This window comes from Oryzias melastigma, linkage group LG19 (assembly GCF_002922805.2).
Source record: "Oryzias melastigma strain HK-1 linkage group LG19, ASM292280v2, whole genome shotgun sequence".
NCBI lineage: Eukaryota > Metazoa > Chordata > Actinopteri > Beloniformes > Adrianichthyidae > Oryzias > Oryzias melastigma.
This window is the reverse complement of record NC_050530.1, coordinates 4,767,603-4,793,233: the sequence shown is the minus strand read 5'-3', so window position 1 is coordinate 4,793,233 and position 25,631 is coordinate 4,767,603. Positions and strand designations below refer to the sequence as shown.

Below are 25,631 nucleotides of genomic sequence, written 5' to 3'. Positions count from 1 at the left end.
GCAGGTGTGTCGCGTGATCAGGTGTCAAACAGGAATCTCTCAACGAGTCTGCTGCAGTACCGCAGTCTCCCTGCGAGTGTCGCTGCAGCTCTGCGGTTTTCCCTCAACTCCTCTGTCTGCTCCTCTCAGACTGGGAGAGCTGCTTAGGCCAGAGGAGTTAAGGAAACTTCTCATTAAGGGAGAAAATAATAAAGACTGAACATTTTTTAGCCAAATTGTTGCACAAAAGTGTCCTTTAATTTCAAGTCAGGATAATCTATCAGACCTCACCTGTAGATGTTGCTTTGTTTTTTTTTTTCCAAATGTAGAAATATAAACGTGTTGTTCCCATCAAGACATAAAAAAACTTCAGTTTTAATTGCATTCACAGCAAGTTGAACACAGAACAGAAGCAACAAAAATTAAAGCTCTGACCATCAGCAGAAACGACACATTTTTTAAAATGTGTTTAATTGAGAGTTTTGTTTCAAAAGTAAAACTTAAGAAAGGTCAATTAAGTAATTTAAGTTATAGTAAACTGGTAAAAGGCCAAGAATAATAAAAAAGTGCAAGAAAGCAGTTCAAACAACAAATATAATATATTATCTTAGTCATGTTGTCAAAGCTGAACAATACTGTCAAGCAGAAATGTGTATTTTATTCCAAGCCGATAATTACTCTTAGTAATTATCTACTGTCATATTGAGCCACAATTAATTATTCCAAAAAATAAAAAAAAAATCTTAGATATTTATTTGAGTATATTTTTATTATTTTAGCTAAAATATTGGTACAGTAAACTTACTCGTAGGAGTATATTTTGATTCTGTATATGAAGCATTTACTCCTGTGTAAAACTCGACTCCTTTCTGGTAATAAATCGTTTTAAAATCATCAATTTCCTCTCATTTAAAGGCCGGACTATTATTTTTTAAGGATACCGGAAGTGCGCGTTGACGCATGCGCGGTGGGTCTCTCTGTCGTCCGCTCGGGGAGTTTTTTTTTCCTCAGAGGAGCAGTGTCCAATCACGGCTGCTACACCAGGAACAGTCTGGCCGTCCGACGTCAGGAGCTCTGGCTTTTTGGATCGGAAATCGGCCCGCGGATGGTTCTGCTTCCAGGCGACGGACCTGGACGTCCGGGCCCGCGGTAGAAGCTCGAAGAAAGCCCCGAGACTTCCCTCTGACCCAGAAAGCAGGCTGTGCGAGAAACTGCAGGCCGGTTAGCATCTGGCCGAAGCGGAGAACGGAGGGAGGCGCCCGCAGCGGACGGGGGGCGAGCTCGATTTTTTCCCCTCCGTTTGGACTCTGTTCGGTTCTTCGAACCGCTCAGCAGAATGATTTTTTTCCGTATTTTTTATAAACGTCTGGAGCTCGAAAGGCTGTCGGTCCGCTAGCGGTAAGCTAGCTGTTCCAGTTAGCGTTTCCAGACGGCGGAGGATCCGGAGGAGCGCGCGCGGCCTCCCGGCGCTACGCTGACGGACCGACCCGGAGTTCGGAACCGACGATGGCCGCCAATCTAATCAAGGAGATCGTGAGCAGGAACAAGAGGCGGTTCCAGGAGGATGGCTTCGACCTGGACCTCACTTGTATCCTTTCGCTGTTAGCACAAAGCGTCATTCAAAAGTCCGTCCGGAAAAGCGGCGTTTTCAGTCGGTGGTTCCGCCGCTGCGCTGGACCAAACCTGAGCCCCGGCTGCAGCGGCGGGCCGACGGGGAGCTGCAGCTGGACGATTCCGCGGTGCTCTTCGGGCCCAAACGCAGGTCTTTGCGGCAGGCGGGAGGGTTTCTGTCATCCAGCCGCTTCTCTGTGCGTGAAAACCCGCATCTGAAAACCGGCAGTTTTCCTGGCGGAGTTCGGAGCTGCAGCGGATGGTCCAGTCCCGGTCCTCTGCGGGAGTCTGCTCCATCAGCTGCAGCGGAGCAGGTGTCTGAGGGTCCGGGTCCAGTTTTTAACTGAACTGTCTGTGTGAAATAATCCGATTTGCTTATGTCTGCTGATTTGCATACACGCGTTCAGTGGTGGTGTGTATCGTTCCCTCTAACACGATTCCATACACACATCGATACAGCGAACTTTTTTGCGATAATAATACAGCTCGATTCCTTTGAACTACATGTGTTGAAATCAAGGCCCGGGGGGCCGGATCCGGACCTCCAGGTAATTCTATCCGGCCCCCAGATCATTTTATTTTATTGTTATTAATGACCCGATGTTATCTTGTGCTCATTTTTAACGTGTATAGTTTTGAAAAAATATATTTTATGGAGAGTAAAATATTGAAAGTTATTTAAGGTTTAAGTTGATTTATTCTAGAATAATATTCCTGCATTTTTATTATTCATAATTATGTTAAAAAGTTACAGTTTTAAAGTTTTAAAAAATGTAATTCTTCTAGCTTTTTGGACTATTTTGGCCTTTACTAATGTTTCTTTAGGCCAATATATTTTATCTAATATTTCAGCTAAATGCTAACTGTTTTGGGCAATCTAAGTTTTTTTTTTTCAAGTTTTTTTAAGCTAACTTGGCATTTAGCTATTATTTTAGCTGGCTATCACCTTCAACGTTTTCAGCTATCAGCACTAGCATCTTCATCCAAATTCTACATCATTCACACTAGCATTGCAGGTAATGCTATATATATAGTTTATAATTTTGTTAAAAAGTTACAGAGTTAAAGTTTTAAAAATGTAGTTTTAGAGTGTTTAATAAATGTTCATCCTGTCGGGATCCAGTTGTTTTGGATTCCGGCCTCTGTCCGATTGAGTTTGACACCTCCTGTTTTAAACAGTCAAATCTCGATATTTCTGATTGATATGGCATTTAAAACTATAAATAATAATCCTTGGCCTTTGACAGAAATTTACTCAGGAATTGACTTGGAAGAAGTAAGCTTGTGATTGGACGTTTTTTTTGTTTGCATCGCATGTTCAGGGAAACTAGGACTGTGAATGTTGACGCGTTAACGAGCGCAATTAATAGAACATAATTAATTTGTTAATATATATTACCGACCTCAGGCGTCCTGCTGTGAAGCTGTGAGATCAGCGTAATAAAACTCTAAAATAAACGTCAACTTTTTTTTCATTCTGTGATTGAGGTTTTATTAAATCAAAGAGATGATAAAGCATTTATCTGTAGTTTTTGGACAAAACCGATCTTTCATTTAGTAAATAAGGTGGAGATTGAACGTCAATCTGACGGCTGTAATGCAGCAGCAGTGCATCCCTCTATGGGGGCAGACCGGTCTCCAGGGACCTGGGTCCATCACACTGATGCTTTTGTTCCGGAGCAGATTTGGACCGGTCTCAGTTCTGGTTGGCACTTCTGTCTCAGAGAAGAGGGTCTTCATTGGTTTGAGTGATGTTCTAGGAATTGTGGACCATCATTGTGGGCTTAGGAGGTTCTGGAGGAGTTCACAGCTGATTTTAATAGTTTTTCCTAAAGATGGTGTCGGGTTCTGATCTGCAGAAAGCTGCATCACGTCTCCTCTGGACTCCGTTGTTTGTTCTGGTCATCTTAAGCGTCTGAAGCTCACCATGAAGTTTGGTCACATGACTGGGCTCCTCCTGGAGTTCTTCGTCCTCCTGGTTCAGTCTGAGGTCCAGTAGAACCTCTGGGTCTGGTAGAAGAGTGAAGGAGGCAGCAGGGGGCGCTTCAGCCGCTCGTTCAGAAGCATTTTAAGGTGCTTTGTCCTGATCTTGACCCTCAGACATTTACCCCAACATCATCGCCATGGGCTTCCCCGCCGAGCGCCTGGAGGGCGTTTACAGGAACAACATTGACGACGTGGTTCGGTGAGATCATGTGACACACATGTAGGAGTCATGTGATGCAGGCTGTCCACACGAAGATTTCCTAACAGGAAGTAGAAGTCATGAGGAAGATGAGGTTCTGCAGTTCTTCATCTCAAACCTGTTTTTTGTTTCCAGGTTTTTGGACTCAAAGCACAAAAATCACTACAAGATCTACAACCTGTAAGTCCTGCAGCTCACCTGACAGGTGGTTTCATGTACGGCAGGAGGTCCAGAGGATCAAGAACAGGAGTTACAGATGGGATTTAGATTCAGAAGTTCATGTTTCAGTTTTAGTTTAATCTTTACTCCAAAACCAACGTGTGAAACAGAAGAAATGACTTTAACAAACAGAAATTCTGATAGTGAAAGTTTAGTTTGTTGATTTTAAGCTCCGCCTTTAATCTGCACACCTGAAGAAGTGTCCTTCTGCTCACAGGTGTGCGGAGCGACATTACGACACCACAAAGTTCAACTGTCGAGGTGAGTGCCCCCCCGGAGCTTTTACCCTCACCCCCTCCCCCCACGCTCTAACCGGGCAATGCCTCTTCCAGTGGCTCAGTACCCCTTCGAGGACCACAACCCGCCCCAGCTGGAGCTCATCAAGCCCTTCTGCGAGGACCTGGATCAGTGGCTGAGCGAGAACGAGCACCACGTGGCCGCCATCCACTGCAAGGCGGGGAAGGGCCGCACCGGCGTCATGATCTGCGCCTACCTGCTGCATCGGGGCAAGTTCCAGGAGGCGCAGGAGGCGCTGGACTTCTACGGGGAGGTCCGGACCCGCGACAAGAAGGTGAGCGTGGCTCCTGCCATGTCTGGGTCACCATGAGGTTCTTTAGAATCATCAGACGCCTCTTCTGGGTTTGAAGAATTGATCCTGTGATCTAAAGTCTGGGTCGATGTTTTAATTGACTCAGTTACCCATAATGCCCTGTGAACAGAGAGGAAAGCGTGATGTGGTTTGGTAGTTTTCCACACATGTCGGAATCAGAACCTCTGAGCAGGACTCTGGACCCGTTTTGTTCTGACCCGACCCGTGTCTGTGTTAAGGGCGTGACCATCCCCAGCCAGCGCCGCTACGTCGTCTACTACAACTACCTGCTGAAGAACCGGCTGCAGTACAAACCCGTGGCTCTGCTCTTCCACAAGATGATGTTCGAGACCGTCCCCATGTTCACCGTCGGAACCTGCAGTGAGTCCGGGTCCGGCCCGACGCTCCACGGCCGAGCAGCCACGGCCCCAGAACCCACCGTGTTCCTGTTCTGTGTGCAGATCCACAGTTCGTGGTGTACCAGCTGAAGGTGAAGATCCACACCTCCAACCCCGCCAACATCCGGCGGGAAGACAAGCTGATGCTGTTCGAGTTCCCGCAGCCGCTGCCCGTCTGTGGAGACATCAAGGTGGAGTTCTTCCACAAGCAGAACAAAGTCATGAAGAAGGTGAGGAAGACCGCCACAAAAGGGGGTGGAGCCAAAACTGGGGGGGGGGGTGTCTACAGGAGCTGGCGTGTCTTCAGGAAGAGGGTCTGTGGGTCAGATCAGACCCGTGTGCAGATAATCTTCAGGTCAGATTGGACCCGCGTCCAGATTTATGCCTCAGGATAAAGTTCGGTAGAGGATATTGTGGTGGATCAGAATCAAATCCCCGCTGTGCTGCAGCTCAGATCATCTCTGTTAGTTTTTCCAGATTCAGATCATCAGTCGGTCTCAGAAACGTCACAGATCCTAAAGAATCTAAAGGATCCTAAAGGATCTGAGGAGATGAATCTTCTCGTTCCACTTCTTCGTCAAACATTCGAGCATTCACACGATGCTTACTGAGATGTGATGATGTGAAGGTTCTCATGTCCCGTCCTGTGGAGGCATTCTGGGTATTATCTTCTGACAAAGATCCTGGATCAAGCTGATCACTGAGGATCACTTTGTTTCATGAGGAGTTCAGGATTTTAAGTCATCTGAAGATTTTTTTTGGTTTAAATATGAGTGGAAGCTTCAGTTTAAACAGAAACCTGAAGCTGTGGTCTGAGATTAGCTCGAGGAGATCCACAGGAGGTTCCCGAGGAGAACTGGTGGTTCTGGTGGTTCCTGTCCTCACAGAGTAAACGGATCCAGAAGAGAGAAGCCGGACCGACGTCTTCCTCTGTCCTTTCAGGAAAAGATGTTCCACTTCTGGATCAACACCTTCTTCATCCCGGGCCCAGAGGAGGCCTTCTACAAGCTGGAGAACGGCAGCGCGGCGCCCAACTCTGAGGTGTCGGACAGAACCTACCAGAACCCGGGAGACGCCAACGACAAGGACTTCCTGGTCCTCGCGCTGACGAAGAACGAACTCGACAAGGCCAACAAGGACAAGGCCAACAAGAACTTCTCTCCAAACTTCAAGGTAGGCAGTCCAGAACACGGGTCGCTCCCAGGTCCGGTAACCGGTCGGTGAACGGGTCGCGGTAGCTCACTCCTCCTCCTCCTGCAGGTGAAGCTGTTCTTCACCAGGACGGTGAAAGACGGGACCAACTGTGACGCCGGCAGCTCGTCGGGGACGCCGGACGTCAGCGACAACGAGCCGGATCACTACCATTACTCCGACACCACGGACTCGGACACTGAGAACGACCCCGAGGAGGACGACCACGAGCAGATCACCAAAGTGTGACGGCGCCACGCCCCGCGGACCTGCAGCGTGTAAATACCAGGATGTACTCGCAGTCCAGAACCCGGACGGGACCGGCGCCTGAGTCAGAACTTACCCCACCTGCACCCACCTCCCACCACCACAGCTGGACAATCATGACGGGGAGTGGGGAGGTGAGTGGGCGGGGCCAGGCACAGGTGATATCAGGGGGTGGAGTCAAAGCTGAAGCAAACTAAGATGAGGACTTCAGATGAAGCTCCAGAACCCGCCCCCTGGTCGGTCCGGACTCCCGCCCGTTCAGATCCAGTTCCCCTTTGACCCTCACGTTCTCTGCTTGGTTCCGCTGACCCACATCTCTTCAGTGTCAGCCAATCGTAGTTTAGCCTCGAGAAGAACCAGTTCTGAGCAAGAGTTCTGGACTGAACCGGATTCTGGATATTTGTGTTCTGGTCTACTTCTGCACACAGACATCCAATCAGCTCGCAGAAAGCCGAGCTGGTTCTGTTGGACTTTCACTCAGATCACTAAGCTACGCCAGGGACCCGCCGGTCCACATGAGCCAAGACTCCCACCCAGACGGAGCGCTCCGATAGGCCAGTCGGGTCGGAGTCCTGGTGTTGGTCCAGAACCCGGCCCGGTGCTCCTCAATCACTCTGGTGGATCCATAAGCTAAGAGGATTATCAGACCCGTTTGGGTCAGCTGGGTCATGCGTTAGGCGGGCCTGTTAATCAGCTCTGGGCAGAACCTCGGCAATTCTGTCCAGGAACGGATCATCTCGCCCACATTTGTCGGAACCAGAACCACTGATGCTCAGATATACTCTGGTCCGGTTCTGAGATCGGTCTGTTTCCCTAGATGTTCTGATCCAAACCAATCAGTCTCAACTCATCACTGGGACAAAGACGGTTCTGACCCGCCTTCATAACTAGAGCTCCCCTGACCATTTGCCTTTGGGTCTTATGGTTCTGATGGCCCATTTCCGTCCTCATTTGGTGCTAAGCGCGGTCATCCCAGCCTGTCTGAGCAGAATCTCGTGGAAGTTCTGTCTGATTCTGGGCCTGTGGCGCTGACCCGTAGGTGCTCAGTTATCAGGGTCCGGTTCTGGACCTGTTGTCCACCCGTGGTGCTCCCTGCTGGTCCAGTTGTAGTTTCACCATTGGCCTGGCCAGAGTCCTGTTGGTTCTGTTCCATCAAACGCAGGATTTGGACCAGGGCACAGAAGGACTCCCAGAACTTGGTTATGATTGGGTCAGAACAAATGAACAGTTCTGGTCAGTAAAGAGAGGCTCAAAAGATTCTGAACCCATGAAACCACGTGTTTTTTGAAGTGGGTCAGAACTTTGAGGAGTGGGAGAGTTCTGGTTCTTTCTGTAAGACTGAGCAGGATTTGGGTTTTCCGTGATTCCAAACAGTCGTAGATGATCCGTTCTGGTTCTGATGGGTGTCAGACGTGGAAGCAGAACATCTGTTAGCTGCGGTTCTGCTCCAGGTCCGGCAGATTTAATCTCGTCACAGAGCCGCCTGACCCAAAGCTCAGTTAGATTTTTATTAGCTGTTTTTTATTTGTTGGTTCTGTTCTTCAGGCCCAGTTCTTTTACGTCCGCTCAGAACAGTCGGGAAACGAACTCGAACCGGATCAGTGGTTTCTCATTGGTTCTTTAACGTCAAGCCACACCCCCTGTTGTTAGCCCCGCCCCTTCACAACCTTCTTCCAGCTCGACATCCGTCATTCATCCGTTGGTTCTGCTCCAGTCCAAACAGAACCCGGGAAAAAAAATGCACATCAGACCCAGAACTGGGTCGGTTCTGAAATCCAGACTCGCACAGATGTGGTTCTTAGTCGCTATTTAACCTGGTTTTGGTTTTTAAACGTCCTGATACTTGACAACCCGTCACCATGGAAACATGTTAAACTGACCCCGCCCACAATTCTTTTATTCTGCCTATCCTTGTTTTATAATGAAATAAAAACACTGTAAAGGTGAATAAACTATTTATAAACTGCTGATTGGTGTAGACATTTGTTTTTTAAATCTGTTTACCTGGATCACAGGTGAGAAGAAAACTCACCTGAGGAGCTTTTATTTGAGAAATTACCGCGATAATCCACCAATATGATCAGAGCCAGAACCGGGCCAGAACCTGCCAGGAGGCGGTCTGAATCAGGAAGTTCCACCTGTTACCTGGACAGGTGAGAGGAGCTAATTTTTTAATTCTTCCGAATCTTAACGGAATTAATTTGATCGTGTTTACAGTTAAAAAGATTTAGTTTTGATTTAGCTACATGCTAGCTGGTTTGACTATGTAGTCTTTTTTCAGTTTTTTTTTAGTTTAGCTAATATTTCAGCTACATGCTAGCTTTTAGCTCTTTATGCTGATTTATTTTTTCAGGTTTTTTTTTTCTTAGCTACATGCTAGCTGGTTTGGCTCACTTCACTTTTCTCCTCCAGAATCTGCTGGAATTATATTGATCGTGTTTCTGGTTAGAGAGATTTTGTGTTTCGGCGTCACCGGCGACCCATCGGGTGTTAAAGTCTTAAGCCCGATCTGAATACTCCCCTTTAGCCCTCCCCCTTGATTTAAAGTGTCAGATGAATTCGTGTCCGGATGATTATTTCTTAAGTTTCACACTCCAAACCGAGGGATCCAAAGTCCTCCATCGCCAGAGTAAACCGAGTCGCTCTGAGAAGTTTTTCTTCCCGTTGGTGTTCTCTGAACCACAGAAGTTTACATTTAAATGTAAGTCATGACTTCATGTTGTAGTGTGACCTTTTTACAGTTATAAACCAGCTGTTGTTATGGATATCCAAGCACTGGAAGCTCCGCGCTAACTCTAGTGGACCGACGATGTTGATGACGTCATTGAACGGACGTCACTATTTCTTCATCGCCCTCCGTTTGGAGCGAACACGGATCGATGAACAGAGGGGAATGGAGAAGAGGAGTATTCAGATCAAGCCTTAGTCTTACTCACCTGTCCAGGTGCGTCTGAAAGACCAGAAAACTTAGACAGAAAAGGTAAAGTTTATTTAGACAACACCGATTGGCTGCTGACAGAAGGGGGCGTGGCTCAGCTGCCAGGCTGGTTAGCCAGCGACGCCTTCAGCGCTCCGAGCACGCTCAGTGCGGACTCCACGCAGCCGTCAAAGTTGGAGTGGCAGAAGGCGTCGCCCCCGCAGACGAGCGGCGGCTGCTCCAAGACGGTCATGTGACCCGGACAGTCGGGCACCGAGGTCAGCACCTGCAGGACGGGCGGACAGGTTGGTGACGGCGCCCGCACTCAGGCGTGCAACGCTGGTACGAGACCTCACCTGGGAGTACCGCCACTTCTGACACTTGATGCTGACTGGCTGAGGTAAATCGGGGAGGAGCCTGTGGAGCTCCTGCAAGATGATTGGCTGGACGTCCTCTTTGTCTTGCTCCAGGTGCTCCTCGCCGAACGGCACGCTGGTGTGGACGACAAGGGCGGGGCCACAAGCCGAGGTGTCTGAACAGGAGCAGGAAGGCGAGTCAGAGGCAGACAGGTGAGCCAACAGGCGAGCGGACTGACTGACCTGCGCCGCGTTTCCTGTCGTCCACGGCGATGTAGCGGATGCAGGAGCTGTCGGAGACGTACTTGGCGGCCCAGCTGAAGCTGAAGACGGCGCCCGGCGGGAAGAAGAGCGCCAGCGCGAACCGGGACGAGAACCTGACGGCGTCCAGCTGCTGTTTCTGCTGGACGGAGAGCACTGACACACAGAGAGACATGAGGCGCTGCCCCGCTGCATGATGGGAAATGACAGGTTTATAAAGTCAAACTTTAAAGGTTAAAGCAGCTGGTTCAGGGTTAACCACAGGTCAACCAAACACACCTGAGCTCTGGACGAACAGGTGAAAAATGTTTCCCGATCTGAAAATGTGCACGGTCACACTCGCTCTAATAATAACCCATCAGGCACAGAGATGCTGAGCTCGTGTGCGTCACAGGAAGTGGGCGCTGTCCCTCACGAGCCAATCAGAGGGAGCCGAGGTGACATCATCACCATCCAGAGACACACATACGGACTCACACACCGCTCCTTCAAGGAGAAGAAACCGGCCAATCGGAGCACAGGGAGGTGACATCACAGGTTTCTTTGTGTGGAAGCTCTCGGCAGGAAGTGCCTGTCAAAGTAAAAGCACTGCAGTCTGTTGGATGCATTTTCTCCTCAAACCGTCTTGATGATGTCATCGCTGAAGCACTTCTACAGGTGCGGACTTCACGCTGCTGCCACCCTGTGGTGGAACTGACACCCGAGCCTCGCTCTTCATCCTCACTCATCCTCTCCTCCTCGTCTCACTCAAAACGTCTTCAAAAACACTTTTTTCTTTTTGTAATTTAGTTTTATCCATTTAGCATCCTTGAGTGACTTCAAAATAAAAGTATTATCATTCCAGGTTCTGGAACTCAAATATCTAAGAGGTAACATCTCATTATCTTCATTTGCAGTGATCACTACAATGATCCATAATTCTTCTGAAGGTTTTTTGTCCAGCTGTACCTCTTCACCTCCTTCACCTATTCAGCTCGTTCAGCTACCAAAATATTCAGCTCTTTAGGAGATGAGTCCTGATGGTTGATGGTTCCATTTTCCACTCCCATGAAGCATATATAGTTAACTTCATCATAATTTTGACAAAATATTATATTCAAAAGAAAAATGGTCAGAAAAAATCCCACTTTTTAATAATTACAAAGAAACCGAGTTTAAATTGTATCTAACATCTATAGAAAACTTAAAAATATGTAATAGGAAATTTAAAAAAAAACAGTTCTGACTGAGCAGACCACGCTCTCTTTTCTTTGTTTTTCTTCTATTGACTAAGTTTTATATTGTTCATATTTCTCTCTGGAATGTATTGAGTATTGCCCTAAATATTGTGATGACACTGTGTTTGAATAAATGAAAATAAAGAAGAACCGTCTCCTCTAAGAGGTCACGGCCTTCAGGAGTCACATGACCTCCTGCGTGAAGCCCGGTTGGCTGGATCCCGACTCACAGTTTCCCAGGTCTCCCTGCAGCTGCAGGATCTGCGGCACAGGCATCGTCAGGACGACGGCGTCGAATGTTTCACTGCCTCCTGATTTTCTCTCCACCTCCCATGATGCACCGCGGCGATACAGAGCAGTCACATGATGCTCCAGGAAGACGTCGGCTCCTGATGAGAGAGAAACCAGCAGATGGAACTCAATCCAGACTAAAAGAGATGTGGCTGGAGGAAAGGGGGCGTGGCTACCTGACTGGGAAAGGAAGTGCTTGACCAGGCTGCCCGTGCCGCGCGGCGTCACGTAGTCCGTGCTGCCGTCTCTCTGCCGCAGGCCCTCGATGGGACAGTCCAGAGGCTGCAGGACGCCTGCAGACAGCAGCTCTGTGTAGAAACTGAGCACAAAGGTCTGAGTTTCACAATAAAAGCTCCACCATCAGCGTGAGGCGGATGTGCCAGACAGGTGAGGCACACCTGTGGTGGGACTGAGCATAGGCCGGCGTGGCGGTGATGTACTGAGCGCCCAGGTCAGCTGAGTGGGACGAGGCTTCAGGTGGAGGACGGCTGGTGGACATCCTGCCGCCTGAAAACAGGTGGAGAACTCACCTGAGCTAAAGCTTTGACACACCTGTAGGTTCAAAACACTTTAGAAAAGAACACAAGTTTGACAAAAAGTAAACAAACCTTTCAAAATAAAATGCTGATTGTAAAAATGTTTGACCTCTGAACTGTTTTCTAGTTCACTAAAGTTTCTGTGACCTCCAGAAATAATTATTAAATTAAACTTCATTTAACGGAATAATCAGATATAAAAATGAAATATATTAGAGCAGAACTCCACATATAAACTGCTGCTTTTACAGTGTGTTCAATGAATTTCATTGTTTGTATTTTGACCTGAAGACACGAACCCGTCCAGCTAAACTTCTGCTGTTTGCTCTAAATCTCAGTTCAGATTCACTCAATGTGTTTAACTCTGGAGCCGAATTCCAGAATAAAGTCTTCTCATCTGAAACCCGCCCCGGGTTCTGATCGAACTTTCGACCCGGTTCGCCTGGAACCTCGAGAACCTTAAAGTCCGCCCTCTTTGAATGAGGTTCACCTGCGCCTCTCGCCTTGTCCCACACGGCGACCCGGACTTTGCTCTGCAGCTCTCTCCGTAACAGACATGCGCATAAGCTGCCAGTCAGACCCGCGCCTACTATCAGCACGCGGGCCATCTTCGGAACCGGGTCGGCTCCGGTCCGCTCGTTGTCCGGGTCCAGAATTGCGGGAGTTAACGCTCGATCCGGGTTATAAAATAAAAACAACAGACGGACACACAAAAACTATTCCTGCGTTAAAAAACGACGGAACTGCCGTGACACTTCCGGTATGACATTTCATAATAAAAGCTGTAAGACAGAAACCCTTTAAATCAGAAGTTGAACTGATTTCAAATCCCACAGGATTAAATACATTAAACTCGTTCGTTTGACTGTGCTGCTCAAGAAAATAGGTTAATGTTCTACTTAAATAAATGAAAAGGCTTGGTTTGCCAATTTAATTTTAAGGTCAATCCGTGGTGGAAACACACTTTTTTAATCAAAGTATTCACATGAGGTTCAATAAGTCTCATTTTTCATGGGTCCCTGAGTAAAGTCTCACATGTCCCAGAAATAGATGGATCAAAGACCAAGTCTCCAGTTTCATTATTTATTTTTTTTAGGATTTTTTTCTTCTCAAATTCCTCATTTTTTAGAAATTCTCAAGCCTGTTTTGGGGTCTTCCTATGAAGTTAATATTTAATTTTGTTAGATAAATCATAGTTAAAAAAATAAATAAATAACTCCTCTAATTTATAATGTGTTGTCATATTTTCAACTATTTTTTTTATCACAAATACTTTTTTTGGGATATATTATATTGGGTAAAAATTACCTGACACAAGTGATGGTGTAACTTTTTATAGCGAAAGTGTTGTAGGGTTGATGAGCTTTTTTATATTTTGATGTTACTGCCAGGTTACCTTTTAGAGCACACGTGTCAAAGTTAAGGCCCGGGGGCCGGATCCTCTAGATCATTTTTTTACTGTTATTAATGGCTCGATGTTATCTTCTGCTTATTGCTAACTTGTATAATTTTGACAAAATGTATTTTTTATAAAGAGTAAAATATCAAAAGTCATTTAGGGTTTTAGTTGATTTATTCTGGAATAATATTCCTGTCTTTTTATTATTCATAATTATGTTAAAAAGTTACAGTTTTAAAGTTTTAAAATTTTAATTTTAGAGTGTTCAATAAATGTTTATCCTGTTCGGCCCGCGACCTCAGGTGTGTTTTAGATTTTCGCCCCTTGTGTGATTGAGTTTGACCCTCCTGTGTAAAAGAATCAGAACATTAGTGTGAAACTTAAATCTATGTTTAGGTTTTGGCCTCCAAAAACGGTGTGTAAATACATTTCTAATCTATTTAATAATCTACTGAAACCAAAAAAAAGAAACAAAATATGATTGACTAAAAACTTATTTTGTGTATGTATAGTTATGTGATCTGTATTTTTGGCCCCACTTTGCTCAGATCTATTTTAGTATTATTTTTAATTTGACGGATTCTGTTTTTGTTGTTTAATGCTCTAATTACCATCTGTTTGACTGAAATTATGTAAAACTGTTTTATTATTTAAGGCCATGTTTTGTTCTGCAGTGTGTAGTTGTTCACTAAAAAATAGTAATCTGCTGGTGTAAACATTTTATTAGATAATGTTGCTTAAGTGAGCCCAACTTTCAAATTATTAAACAAAATAATCTTATTCTTGTTTTGTAAAATTGACGGATTAGCCTTTAAGTTCTTCATGAAAAATTATCTGGTTTCAAAACGATTTTATTTATTCTGTTTTTATGCTTTTTAGTTTATGACTGTGTAATAAATCGTTCCATCCTTTTTTTTTCTCCTTTATGATGAAAATCCATCACCGTACTTCCGGTCAAACGGGAAGTAGAGAGTAAACCTCTCCGCTTTGATCACGATCGCTCACCCGACCAATCAGAGCTCCCTGACGTAACCGCCCCCGACGCTGCGGGAGACCCTGAGGTCACGTGATCACAGTTCAGCAGGAGACCCGCACGGGAGCAGGTGAGAACCGAACTTTACCGGAACGCAGAACTCTTCTTCAGCGCGTAATTACCGTGTTATTACCGATCAGTCAGAAACAAAGAAACAACAGGGCAAAAACAGGCTGCAAACGAGGAAATCAGACGGGAAAACAGTCTGCGAGGAGCGGGGTAAAAAGTGTTCCAAAGTGAATACTTCAGATTTCTCTGATCGGTGAGATAACATTCTGACAAAAACATTCCTGTCGATAACTGATTATTAAACAACAGAAAACAATCGTTAAACAGGCTGGAACGTTAAAGGCAAACAGGAAAAACGAACATTAAAAAGGATCAGGCGGTAAGAAACAGCCTGAGGATGTTCAGAAACAGTCACGTGACCACAGATTCAGTTGGGTCATCAGGCAGTAAGAGACAGTTTGGAGAGTTGGTGACATCTCCCCTGTCAGCAGCTCAGCCTTTAATTTGAAAAACCAGTTTTGATGGGAGACCCTGAAGGCATCACCTTGACGTGTACGTGTGCATGTGTGTGTGCGTCAGAGCATGGCGTGCGTGTTGGTGTGTGCGTTGCTGCTCTGCGCTCTGCTCCACAGCAGCTCATCCGTCTCCGCTCAGCGACGCTTCCATGAACGGACGCAGAAGCTGGACCCTGAAGTGAACATGAACATTGTGAGTCCTTCGTTTCCACACCTGTACTTCCTGTGGTTTTTCACATTAAAAGCCCTCCTCTGACGGGTGGACTCTGACCTGATGAGCTGTTTGCTCAGTGACGGTGCAGGTCAAAGGTCAAAGGTGACCCCTCTGGAGGTTTCTGATAAGCAGACTGGCATCCTGAGTCCGAGTTCTGGTTCCTCATTGTGGACTTTGCTGTTCTGATACAGTCAGAGATCATCAGGAGATGGGGTTATCCTGCCGAGGAGCACAAGGTCGTGACGGAGGACGGGTACATTCTGAGCATCAACAGGATCCCGAGGGGACTTAAACGCACCGCAGGTCAGAGTCTCAGAGGAAACAGGAAGTTCAGTCCCGTCAGCTGACAGCACTTCTTCAAACTGAACATTTCCTGAACTTTCACCTCCTTTCGTTTCCTGAAGTGGTTCCTTCTGGTTCCTTGCAGGTCCGAGGCCGGCGGTCTTCCTGCAGCACGGCCTTCTGGCGGCAGGCAGCAACTGGGTCACCAACCCGCCCAGCTCCAGTCTGGGGTTCGTTCTGGCGGACGCCGGTTATGATGTGTGGATCGGAAACAGCAGGGGGAACACCTGGTCCAGGAGGCACCAGACCCTGAACCCAGACCAGGAGGACTTCTGGAAGTTCAGGTAGGATCTGTGACATCATCGTTGATGTTTTAGGTGAAGTCCAAGCCAGCAAGGTCAAGCAGGAACATATGGTTTCAAGGTGAACAGAAAATGTGGGTCCGATTGGGTTTGTCCAGTTTCTGTGGTGGCATCACCTGTGTTTGGGTTAAGTGGGAACTCACTGGGTTAGCTCGCTACGCTAGCCAGCCCGGTGGACAGCTAGCATGCTAGTGAGCTCCACTGTATTGAGCTAGTGAGCTCCCCTGTGTCATGCTAGCAAGCGCTGCCGTAGCATGCTAGCATGCTCTGCTGTAGCATGCTAGCGAGCACCTCTACAGTGAGCTAGTAAGCGCTGCTGTAGAGAGTTAGCGAGCTATCTGTAGCATGATAACAAGCTCTGCTGTAGCAAACTAGCGAACTCTTCTGTAGCATGCTAGTAAGCTCTTCATAGTGAGCTAGCGGGCTCTGCTTTAGTGAGCTAGTGAGCTCCACTTAACATGCTAGCGAGCTCCTCCACAGTGAGTTAGCCAGTGGTTTTATAAAGAGCTAGCAAGCTCTGCTGTAGCAAGCTACTGAGCTCCTCTGTAACATGCTAGTGAACCATCAGTGAGCTAGCGAGCACTGCTGTAGAGAGGTAGCGAGCTCCTCAGTAGCATGATAACAAGCTCCATTGTAGCATGCTAGCGAGCTCCTCAGAATCATGCTGTGGAGTTCCTCTACAGTGAGCTAGCGAGGTCCGCTGTCCACCAGGCGGCTTGCTAGCGTAGCGAGCTAACCCACTGAATTCCCACTTAACCCAATGTGTCAAACACAGGTGATGCCACCACAGAAACTGGACAAACCCAATTGGACCCACATTTTCTGTCCACTTTGAAACCATATGGGCCCACCTGGCTTTGGTGGCTGGAAGTCATGTGACCTCTCTGGTGTTCACAGTTACGATGAGATGGCTCTGAAGGACCTCCCCGCCGCCATAAACCACGTCCTGAATGTGACCGCTCAGGACCAGATCTTCTACATCGGACACTCTCAGGGAACAACCATCGGTAGCACCGCTGTGCTTTTATTTTGAAACAGTCCCTTGTTTTTGGCACCAACAGGCCTCTGTACATCTTGTTTCCCAGCATTCATGGCGTTCTCAGCGCTGCCGGAACTGGCCAGTAAGATCAAGCTTTTCTTCGGTTTGGCTCCCGTGGCGACGGTGGCGTTTACCGATAGTCCGATGACCAAACTGTCCATCCTGCCAGACGCCCTCATCTGGGTGAGTCACATGACCACAGTCACATGACCACGTTACCTGGCACAAGGATCAAACTGAACCACCTGTAGGCCTCTAGGTGTAACGCTGCTGTCCCCCTGCAGGACCTGTTTGGTAGGCGGGACTTCCTGCCTCAGAACGACTACATCAAGTGGCTGGCCGAGCACGTGTGCGGGAAGCGTCTGCTCAGCGAGCTCTGTGGAAACATCTTCTTCGTTCTCTGCGGCTTCGACGAGAAAAACCTGAACATGGTGTGTGGGACTGATCCCGGATCAGGGTCCGGTTCTGGTTCTGTTCTGGTTCCTGGTTTGTATCAAAGCGTGGCTCTGTGATGAAGTCTCTGAATTCTGACGTTTCAGACTCGGACTCCGGTCTACACGACCCATTGTCCAGCCGGGACGTCGGTCCAGAACATGGTCCACTGGGCCCAGGTACCGCCCACATTCTAGACCGGTCTTTGGTTCTTGATACAACTGGTGACCTTAAGAAAATACTTCATTATACGAGTATATTTACTGTACTGCTGTACATGACTGAATATTACAACACAGTACTGCACATCAGTGCATATTACTGGATACTACTGCATATTACTGGATAATACTGCATATTACTGGATACTACTGCATATTGCTGGATACTACTGCATATTACTGGATAATACTGCATATTACTGGATACTACTGCATATTACTGCACAAAATGCAGGTAATCTCCTATGCATAGTACTGCTTATTGCAGCGTAGTACTACACATGTTGAGGAAAAAGTGTGTAGAACAAAGATGAAAAAAGGATCCATTTGTTCTGGAATAAAACAGAATTCTTTCATCAGCATCTCAACCTCAAACTTCAACAGAATCCAGATTCTCTGTTTGCTCCGGTTTAAGTAGAATACGACGAGGTCACATGCAGCACAGAAGCTTCTCTTATTGTGATGAAACATGTTTTCATGGCCGAATCTTACCAGGGAGATCTAACTGAACATCTTCTTCTTCATATCACGTTTGACAGAGATATGAAGAGAGTTACAGTAAGTAGGAGGTCACTGTGACCGAAGACTCTCTACGTTAGGAGCAGCGTAGTACTACACATTACCACACAATACTCAGTATTACTGCACAACATTCCATATGACTTGATAATACCGAACAGTACTGCACACTACTGCGTAATACTGCGATTACTTACAGGGAGGCGACGCTCAGTCTCCTGTCTTTGGTCTGCAGGCGGTTCATGGAGGAAAACTGACGGCGTTCGACTTTGGAGCCGCTGGAAACATGAAGCATTACAACCAGGTGAGTCTGAACCCAACCAGGTCTACGGGGTCCAGATCTCACCAGGGTCTAAAGGGGTCCAGATCACATCAGGGTCTAATGGGGTCCAGATCACACCAGGGTCTCACAGGGTCCAGATCACATCAGGGTCTCACAGGGTCCAGATCACACCAGGGTCTACAGGGTCCAGATCCCACCAGGGTCTCACAGGGTCCAGATCACACCAGGGTCTACAGGGTCCAGATCACACCAGGGTCTCACAGGGTCCAGATCCCACCAGGGTCTCACAGGGTCCAGATCACACTAGGGTCTCACAGGGTCCAGATCCCACCAGGGTCTCACAGGGTCCAGATCACACCAGGGTCTCACAGGGTCCAGATCCCACCAGGGTCTACAGGGTCCAGATCACACCAGGGTCTACAGGGTCCAGATCTCACCAGGGTCTCTCACAGTCCAGATCACACCAGGGTCTAATGGGGTCCAGTCCACCACACGGTTTTAGGGCCTTCAGGTCACAGATTTGGTCTTCTCGGTCACATGACCTTCTTCCACGTCTGTCCTTTAGACCACGCCCCCTGAGTACCACGTCAAAGACATGACGGTTCCCACCGCTCTGTTCTCCGGTGGTCAGGACACTCTCGCCGATCCCAAAGACGTTGCAGTTCTTCTAACTCAGGTCAGTCAGAGGGACCGCCCCCTGCCCTCTGCCCTTCACAATAAAAGCCTCAGACCTGCAGTCTTCTTTATAATTCCGATGTTTTAAAAACCAAAGTTCTGGTTTTTGTCCTCCTGCAGGTCTCTAACCTGGTCTACCATCAGCACATCCAGCACTGGGAGCATCTGGACTTCATCTGGGGTCTGGACGCTCCCGAGCAGATGTTCCCCCCCATCCTGAAGCTGCTGCAGGAGCATCTTTAGAGACGATTCTCTCCAGAGTCCAGCAGCAGGAAGACCGAATTCACCGATGTTTACCGCCCTCCTCCGTCCTACAGATGTCTGAGACGACTCGTTTTTAATCGCTGTGACTCTAATCTGAAACTTCCTTTTCCTGAAGAACAAAAGTTTGGGGGATTTCATTCCAGAAGGAATAAACGGGAGCGCTGCTCCTCTGGATTCATGGACCACAGTTTCGGCTGGACTTTGATTTTGAGACTTTTAGCTGGAGCTACAGAACCAGGAAGTGATGTCAGGATGTCCTGCATTTCACAATAAGAGCACCAGTGAAGCTGTTCCTCAAAGCTGACTTTTCAGTTTGAAACAATAAAGTTTTCTGAGGAAAACCTTCGTTTGTCCGTCTTCTGTGGAGCTCATGTTACACGACCGAACTGTCATTTCTCCTCCCAGATGAACAGAACCGCTGAGACCTCAAGCAGACAGAACCTCCTGGTTACCTGCAGGTATCAGAACCACCTTCATCTGTGAGGAATAAAACCAGAGAGCCAAAAATATCGAATACTGAGTGAAGAAACCAAAAATACATTTATTTCAATTCAGAAATTCTGTTTAGCGTAAAGTTCTGGAGTTTAAGGGCCCGGTTCTAAAGTGATGAGTCAAAGCAGAAGTTGATCCTGAATCTAGAAGACAAAAAACTACAAATAAACATCAGATCAAATCTTGTAACAGAATCTGGTTTTAATTTGAAAGTCCAGTTTAGCGACGGCAAGATGCAGTCATGTGACCCGCAGGGGTTTGGACCGGTACCGGAGCTCTATGAGCTCGGTTCTTGCTGTGGTGGAGCGGGCAGCTTTTGGTAAATACGATAAATGTACCGAGCCACATCTGAGCAGAACCGTCTGGAAGTTCAGAAACTTAAGAAGATCATCTGATTGGTTGAAGCGCCCGTTAATTAAAATAAACTTGAACCAATCAGACGAGCCGAGCCGGTACCGGCAGAACCCGGTCTGGTTTGTGACTCCAGGCTGTGACTGAAGGTCCTGACGGTGGTTCCTGCAGATGTTCCCGCCCTCACACAGCTGGACTCGTCATCATCTTCCTCGCCGTCTCCGTCACGCCGCCTTCCTCACGCCGCCTTCCTCACGCCGTCTCCGTCACGCCGCCTTCCTCACGCCGTCTCCCTCACGCCCCTTCCTCCCGCCGCCTTCCTCACGCCGTCTCCCTCACGCCGCCTTCCTCAGCAGGTTGGAGATCTTGGTGAACTTCAGCCGCAGTGCGATGTCCAGCGGAGTTTCTCCGTCCTGTTGGAGCAGAAACACGCCTCAGTCTGCAGTTTTTCGACACGTTTTAAACATTTGTGTCGGGAATATCAAAGGGAAGATCTGAAATTATTATGGGATGGCCAAACGACTCACGGCTTGGCGGCCATTTTGTGCCAAAGTCTGAGATTTTCATTTGTGCGATTTTAGCGAAACTTCACAAACACGCCGTCAGCTTCAGTCTACAACTACCACAGAGGTTTCTTTGACCTCGGGAAGAGGCCGCCATTTTGAATTTTTACCCCAAAAAAAGCACCTTTAGTACCAGCCACAAATGAAAACTCATAGTAGGATTTTTCATGGATCGTCTTGTAGCTTCTCGAGCGTCATCGTGAGTCTACTGTCCAAAACATGTTGGAATGAGAAGTTGTAGGCTGTGAATGGCGTGCACGTGGCGAGAGTGCAACTGTTACGATCCTAGCTAGTTTGCACAGGTTTTAATGGAATGTTGTAAAAATGCCATCAACGAGTTCTCTGGCTCATGCTGATGAAACAATATAACATTCAATGGAACAATGTTAGAATTGTGGGCGTGGTCAACAAAACGTTGCACAACATTTTGCTGACTCGGCAAAAAAATTACATTGGGGGAAAAAAGTTAGAACCCACAAATGAAACTTTTTATGGGATGGCCACATGGCCACATGGCCACATGGCTTGGCGGCCATTTTGTTTCAAAATCTGAGATTTCCACATTCAGAAAAATAGATCTTTTCTTTGTCCAATTGTCACGTAATTTCACACACATGCCGCTAGCTTAAGTCTACCATGACCCCTGGAATTCTTTTGACCTTTGACCTAAGGAAGAGGCCGCCGTCTTGAATTTGAATTAAAAAAACACTATAAATAGCTACAAACGAAGACTTGTCCTAGGGATTTTCTTTGATCAAGTCCTAACTTCTCTGACTTCATTAGAAGACAATTGGGGAAAAAATGTTACATTTAGAAGTTGTAGATTTTGAACGGCGTCCGCGTGGCGAGCTTGCAAAAGTGGCGTTGCCCAATTACTCACACATTTTTAATGGAATATTGTGAAAATCTAAAATATTGATCGCAGAATAAAACTGAAACAAATAATACAAGATTAGATATGAACATATAAGGAATGTGGGCGTGGTTTGCAAATAACCTCCGTTACTAAGGAAATCCAAAAGTTTACTTTTGCAGATTCTTATGAAACCAACGTCAATCTGTTCAGTGACCTCAGGTGAACAAAACATAATATGGTTGCTATGGAGATAAAACCAACAGAAAAGCCGCCATTTTGAGAAAAAGTGTTTTTTTCTATCTTCTTCTTCTTCTTCTTTTCCTTTGGGCTTTTCCCTTCAGGGGTCGCCACAGCGAATCAGTTTCCTCCATCTAAGCCTGTCTTCAGCATCCTCCACTCTAACACCAGCCACCTTCATGTCTTCATTCACTGCATCCATAAACCTCCTCTTTGGTCTTCCTCTAGACCTCTTTCCTGGCAGCTCTAGACTCAGCATCCTTCTACCAATATATTCACTGTCTCTCCTCTGAACATGTCCAAACCATCTCAGTCTGGCCTCTCTGACTTTATCTCCAAAACCTCTAACATGTGCTGTCCCTCTGATGTATTCATTCCTGATCCTATCCATCCTGGTCACTCCCAAAGAGAACCTCAGAACCTCAGACTTTTCCGATTATGTCAGCTTCTTGTTTTCCATCAGATGTAACTTCACTTAAAGGAAAATCTGTTTTCCAGGAGCTCCTGCTCTTGAGCAGGTTCTTCTCCAGGTGCTGACGGCTGCAGCAGAACCCTGCGGTGGACCTGCAGACGTACGTACCATGTTCTTGATGTCGGTCCTGGCGTTCCGCTGCAGCAGCAGAGGAACCAGGTGCTGGCTCTTCCTCTGACAGGCGTAGTGCAGAGCCGTGTTTCCCTTCTGCAACACATGACGGTCAGAAAGATCCAGAAACTTCCTTCACGAGCATCTCTGGAGTGGAGAAGTTTGGAAGCTGCCTCTGAACCGCGCCCCCTACTCCGCCGCCACACTTACGTAGTCAATGGCGTTGACGTTCACGCCGCTGCTCAGCACGGCCTTCATCAGCTCCGCGCTCTGCTTCTTCTTCTCTAGCTGCAACAGAGAAGGGAGGTGCTGAGGAGAACAGGATCTGACCCATCTGGACGCCAATCGCTCGCCGTACCATGATGAGGTATCCCAGCAGCAGGATGGGCATCAGGATGGCGATCATCAGGTAGTCCAGCGCCGTGAAGGTTAACCTGGACGTGTAGTGGAGACACGTTCTCCGTTTCTGAGGAGCAGACGGACACGTTAAACCGCCACGCCGACCCTCTGACGTCAGCAGGAAAACCCACCTTGTTGGTCAGGTGAACGTCGGCGTTTTGGTCCAGCAGGTATCGGACCACCCTCAGCTTTCGGCCGCGGCAGGCGGCGGTGAGCGGCGTTTCTCCGGACCCCGGTTCCTGAACGTTCAGTTTGGTCGGGTCGGTTTTCAGGAGATTGTAGAGCTGATGAAGGTCGCCGTCGTACGCGGCCTGACACGCCGGCTGAGGACAAAGATTCCTCGTTATGCTGATGATACGAAGGTCTCCTTCGTTTGTTCTGTTTCCATAAAAGATGCTGGTTTTGGATGGAGATAAATTTGGGTCAATAGTACTTGAAACCCAGAAAAAACAAAAATAAAATAATAGTAATAATATTCATAATATTAAAATAATGTATCAATATTTATATATAATTTAAAAATATATATTTATCTATAATATTAAAATAGTGTTGTTATTAAATTAAATGTAATTAAAATAGTAAAATATCCTAAACTTTTTGCTTTTCTAAAATAATTAATTTCAGCTTCAGAAATATTCTGTTATTTGGGTTTCAAAATTTGTTATTTCCAAACTTTTTCTTCAGTAAATTTCACAGAACTGTTACTCAGTCCTGCACATTACCGCCGCGCCCCGGGGGACATTTTCACTAAAGATTAGTTCATCCATAGATCTCTCCCATTTGTGATCAGGTGTTTTATGGAGCCATTTTGGGGACATAAATCTTTGAAAGCCAAAAAAAAAAAAATTAGAAAAAAATATTCATGGTTGGCCAAAAAAAAGGTAAAATGTCCAAAAATGTTTGCTATTCTAAAATAATAGCAGAACGTTTTGGACATTTTACTTTTTTTGACCAAATACCAATATTTTTTCAAAATGTTTTATATGGGTTTCAAATATTTATGGACCTAATTTATCTTCATAGATGTTTCTGCTGTGAGAGCTTGATGGTTCACAACAAAATGAGATTCCTTTATTGTTTGCAACAAAGAGAGTCTGTATACTTACTTTATATATATATATATATATATATATATATATATACATAATAATACTTACTATAATATTATACTTACTACTATACTTCCAATAGATGATGAATTTAATATATACTTGTAAAACAAAACAGAAAAAGAAGAGGAAGAGCTAAAAACAAACATTAAGTACAATCAAAACAATAATGTCGCCCAAAGTCAGCAGAACAAAAACATAACAAACATGAAGAAGCTGCTGTGTTTACCGTGGGGCTCCAATTACATATCCTGCATGAGAAAAAGTTGAAGCCACAGGAGATAAGTCTAATACTGAAGTGTTTCTGCCATTTTATGCAGGGATAAGGACGTTTTCTACGTATTTTAACACAATAAGACGCGCTTTGATCGGGCTCAAACGGCGTTCTGGACGCGCGGTTTGTCTCTGCTTTTTACACACGACTTCAGACTATGTTAGTTCAGACGAAACAGACATTTTCTGACCGTAATTGTCACAGTTCTCAGAGTCAGTGAACGCATCAGAACTGAAGTTAGCATCCTCATTTTTGATTGGTCCTTCGTGTTAGCCCCGCCCCAATGCAGTCAGAAATTTTCAGATTCGAAAACGGAAAAAAGGAGTTGAAAGTGGAAAAAAACACTGAAATTTTGAAACATTAAAATAGAATATTTGAAGCTGAAAATAATTAAGTTTATTATAGAATTGCAAAAGGTTTTGGACATTTTACTTTTTTTTTTTTTGCTTTTGGCCAAACATCATCATTTTTTTCAATTTGATTTATTAGGGTTTCAAATATTTTGGCCCCACTTTAGTTCCGTAGTTCTGGGTCATTTTTAATGTGAATTAGAGGAATTTGGTTCTGAAAGGATCAACATTTTTGACCGTTCAGCTGTGGATCCAGAAGATCTTTAAATGTAGAAAAGTCTGGATGAAGATGTTCAACCAGAAGGACAAAGAGAGGGCTGTGATTGGTCAAGTCAATGTTGCCCCGCCCCCTTTTGAAGGAGTCAGAACCCCCTGCTGACCTCAGCTGACCTGCAGGTTCCTCCTCATCCTCACTTTGACCACTTCTGTTTTTCAGGATCACGTGAAGATCACGATGATAGCATGCACGCGCGCACCAATCAACCAACAGAACCGAGCCCAAAACCAGCAGAACCACCTGATCCAGAAGCTGCTTGGTTCTACAGAACCTCACAGAGAGAAATGGAGTTCTGATCAGAAACCAGAACCTCTCCAGTTCCAAACACTGGAACCGAACCGTCTGACAGCTGTGTTCTTTCCTCTGGATCGGACCTGATCCGAACCCGCTCAGGATCTTCAGTTGAGCGGACTCCGGAGGAGGAACCGTGACGTTGCTCCGGGGTTTTTTCTATCTCCAGGAAATGATATCGCATTTTCCCGCGGTTCCTCATTTCTCTTAGACCAAAGCAACAGGTGCGCGCGCGCGGAACGGAAGTGACCCTTCAGAATAAAAACTTTGTGGGTTCAAACCCCCCCAAAAATGTCTTACCTCCGAGTAAACCAGACCCATGTCAGCGAGAACACACCTGGATACGTCAACGAATCATCCGTCAGAAGAGAGACTTCCGGTGAGACCTTTAAAATAAAAGCCCAAGTTTTCTCTTCCTCTTAAAAATAAAATATTAGTATGTTTTTGGTTATATTTTTATTACCTCCGATCAATGAATAAAAAGTATCTTTATGTAAAAATGTAATTGCGTAGGCTTCCGTTCCAGGTGTACATGAACAGATGCTTTTATTTTGTAGACACACCTGTGTGTCTGCTTCACCA

The 25,631-nt window shown here is 46.4% G+C and overlaps 4 protein-coding genes across 7 annotated transcripts; 2 read left to right on the top strand and 2 right to left on the bottom strand.

Moving 5' to 3' along the window:
- Nucleotides 1–936: 936 nt before the first annotated feature.
- On the top strand, nucleotides 937–8,407 carry ptenb (phosphatase and tensin homolog B). The gene is made up of 9 exons (XM_024265038.2): nucleotides 937–1,567; nucleotides 3,691–3,775; nucleotides 3,911–3,955; nucleotides 4,212–4,255; nucleotides 4,327–4,565; nucleotides 4,823–4,964; nucleotides 5,045–5,211; nucleotides 5,924–6,154; nucleotides 6,242–8,407. Exons 1-9 carry the CDS (start codon nucleotides 1,486–1,488, stop codon nucleotides 6,419–6,421), a joined length of 1,215 nt encoding a protein of 404 aa, XP_024120806.1. The 5' UTR covers nucleotides 937–1,485; the 3' UTR covers nucleotides 6,422–8,407.
- A 999-nt stretch (nucleotides 8,408–9,406) lies between these two features.
- On the bottom strand, nucleotides 9,407–12,773 carry rnls (renalase, FAD-dependent amine oxidase). 3 transcript variants are annotated; one of them, XM_024265042.2, is made up of 7 exons: nucleotides 12,508–12,771; nucleotides 11,880–11,988; nucleotides 11,658–11,800; nucleotides 11,421–11,579; nucleotides 9,956–10,129; nucleotides 9,713–9,888; nucleotides 9,407–9,642 (listed from the first exon to the last, which is right to left on the bottom strand). In XM_024265042.2, the coding sequence occupies exons 1-7, from the start codon at nucleotides 12,623–12,625 to the stop codon at nucleotides 9,472–9,474; spliced, it is 1,050 nt and encodes a 349-aa protein (XP_024120810.1). In that variant the 5' UTR covers nucleotides 12,626–12,771; the 3' UTR covers nucleotides 9,407–9,471. The 3 variants fall into 3 exon arrangements, with proteins under 3 accessions (XP_024120810.1, XP_024120808.1, XP_024120809.1); XM_024265040.2 differs by having other exon boundaries at nucleotides 11,421–11,800; nucleotides 12,508–12,773; XM_024265041.2 differs by lacking the exon at nucleotides 12,508–12,771 and adding an exon at nucleotides 12,090–12,479 and having other exon boundaries at nucleotides 11,421–11,800.
- A 1,590-nt stretch (nucleotides 12,774–14,363) lies between these two features.
- Nucleotides 14,364–19,570, top strand: lipf (lipase, gastric). Its single transcript, XM_024265004.2, has 11 exons — nucleotides 14,364–14,519; nucleotides 15,038–15,166; nucleotides 15,379–15,490; nucleotides 15,615–15,813; nucleotides 16,729–16,838; nucleotides 16,917–17,053; nucleotides 17,155–17,301; nucleotides 17,410–17,481; nucleotides 18,278–18,346; nucleotides 18,891–19,001; nucleotides 19,121–19,570. The coding sequence occupies exons 2-11, from the start codon at nucleotides 15,041–15,043 to the stop codon at nucleotides 19,241–19,243; spliced, it is 1,206 nt and encodes a 401-aa protein (XP_024120772.1). The 5' UTR covers nucleotides 14,364–14,519; nucleotides 15,038–15,040; the 3' UTR covers nucleotides 19,244–19,570.
- Nucleotides 19,571–19,785: 215 nt separating this feature from the next.
- Nucleotides 19,786–25,431, bottom strand: ankrd22 (ankyrin repeat domain 22). 2 transcript variants are annotated; one of them, XM_024265006.1, is made up of 6 exons: nucleotides 25,350–25,431; nucleotides 22,877–23,068; nucleotides 22,705–22,812; nucleotides 22,557–22,634; nucleotides 22,344–22,442; nucleotides 19,786–20,520 (listed from the first exon to the last, which is right to left on the bottom strand). In XM_024265006.1, the coding sequence occupies exons 1-6, from the start codon at nucleotides 25,368–25,370 to the stop codon at nucleotides 20,443–20,445; spliced, it is 576 nt and encodes a 191-aa protein (XP_024120774.1). In that variant the 5' UTR covers nucleotides 25,371–25,431; the 3' UTR covers nucleotides 19,786–20,442. The 2 variants fall into 2 exon arrangements, with proteins under 2 accessions (XP_024120774.1, XP_036073007.1); XM_036217114.1 differs by lacking the exon at nucleotides 25,350–25,431 and adding an exon at nucleotides 24,872–25,042.
- Between the last annotated feature and the right edge of the window lie 200 nt (nucleotides 25,432–25,631).

Excerpts from the sequence above, each read along its gene's own strand:
- rnls (XM_024265040.2), bottom strand. The coding sequence starts at position 12,625 with ATGGCCCGCGTGCTGATAGTAGGCGCGGGTCTGACTGGCAGCTTATGC. Across the intron at positions 11,801-11,879 it reads TATGCTCAGTCCCACCACAG|TTTCTACACAGAGCTGCTGT; the intron begins GTGTGCCTCACC and ends CTTTGTGCTCAG. Across the intron at positions 9,889-9,955 it reads CGACAGGAAACGCGGCGCAG|ACACCTCGGCTTGTGGCCCC; the intron begins GTCAGTCAGTCC and ends GCTCCTGTTCAG.
- ankrd22 (XM_024265006.1), bottom strand. The coding sequence starts at position 25,370 with ATGGGTCTGGTTTACTCGGAG. Across the intron at positions 22,813-22,876 it reads ACGTTCACCTGACCAACAAG|AAACGGAGAACGTGTCTCCA; the intron begins GTGGGTTTTCCT and ends TCTGCTCCTCAG. Across the intron at positions 20,521-22,343 it reads GGACCGACATCAAGAACATG|GACGGAGAAACTCCGCTGGA; the intron begins GTACGTACGTCT and ends CTGCTCCAACAG.
- ptenb (XM_024265038.2), top strand. The coding sequence starts at position 1,486 with ATGGCCGCCAATCTAATCAAGGAGATCGTGAGCAGGAACAAGAGGCGG. Across the intron at positions 4,566-4,822 it reads TCCGGACCCGCGACAAGAAG|GGCGTGACCATCCCCAGCCA; the intron begins GTGAGCGTGGCT and ends GTCTGTGTTAAG. Across the intron at positions 4,965-5,044 it reads GTTCACCGTCGGAACCTGCA|ATCCACAGTTCGTGGTGTAC; the intron begins GTGAGTCCGGGT and ends TTCTGTGTGCAG.
- lipf (XM_024265004.2), top strand. The coding sequence starts at position 15,041 with ATGGCGTGCGTGTTGGTGTGTGCGTTGCTGCTCTGCGCTCTGCTCCAC. Across the intron at positions 15,167-15,378 it reads CTGAAGTGAACATGAACATT|TCAGAGATCATCAGGAGATG; the intron begins GTGAGTCCTTCG and ends GTTCTGATACAG. Across the intron at positions 15,814-16,728 it reads GAGGACTTCTGGAAGTTCAG|TTACGATGAGATGGCTCTGA; the intron begins GTAGGATCTGTG and ends TGGTGTTCACAG.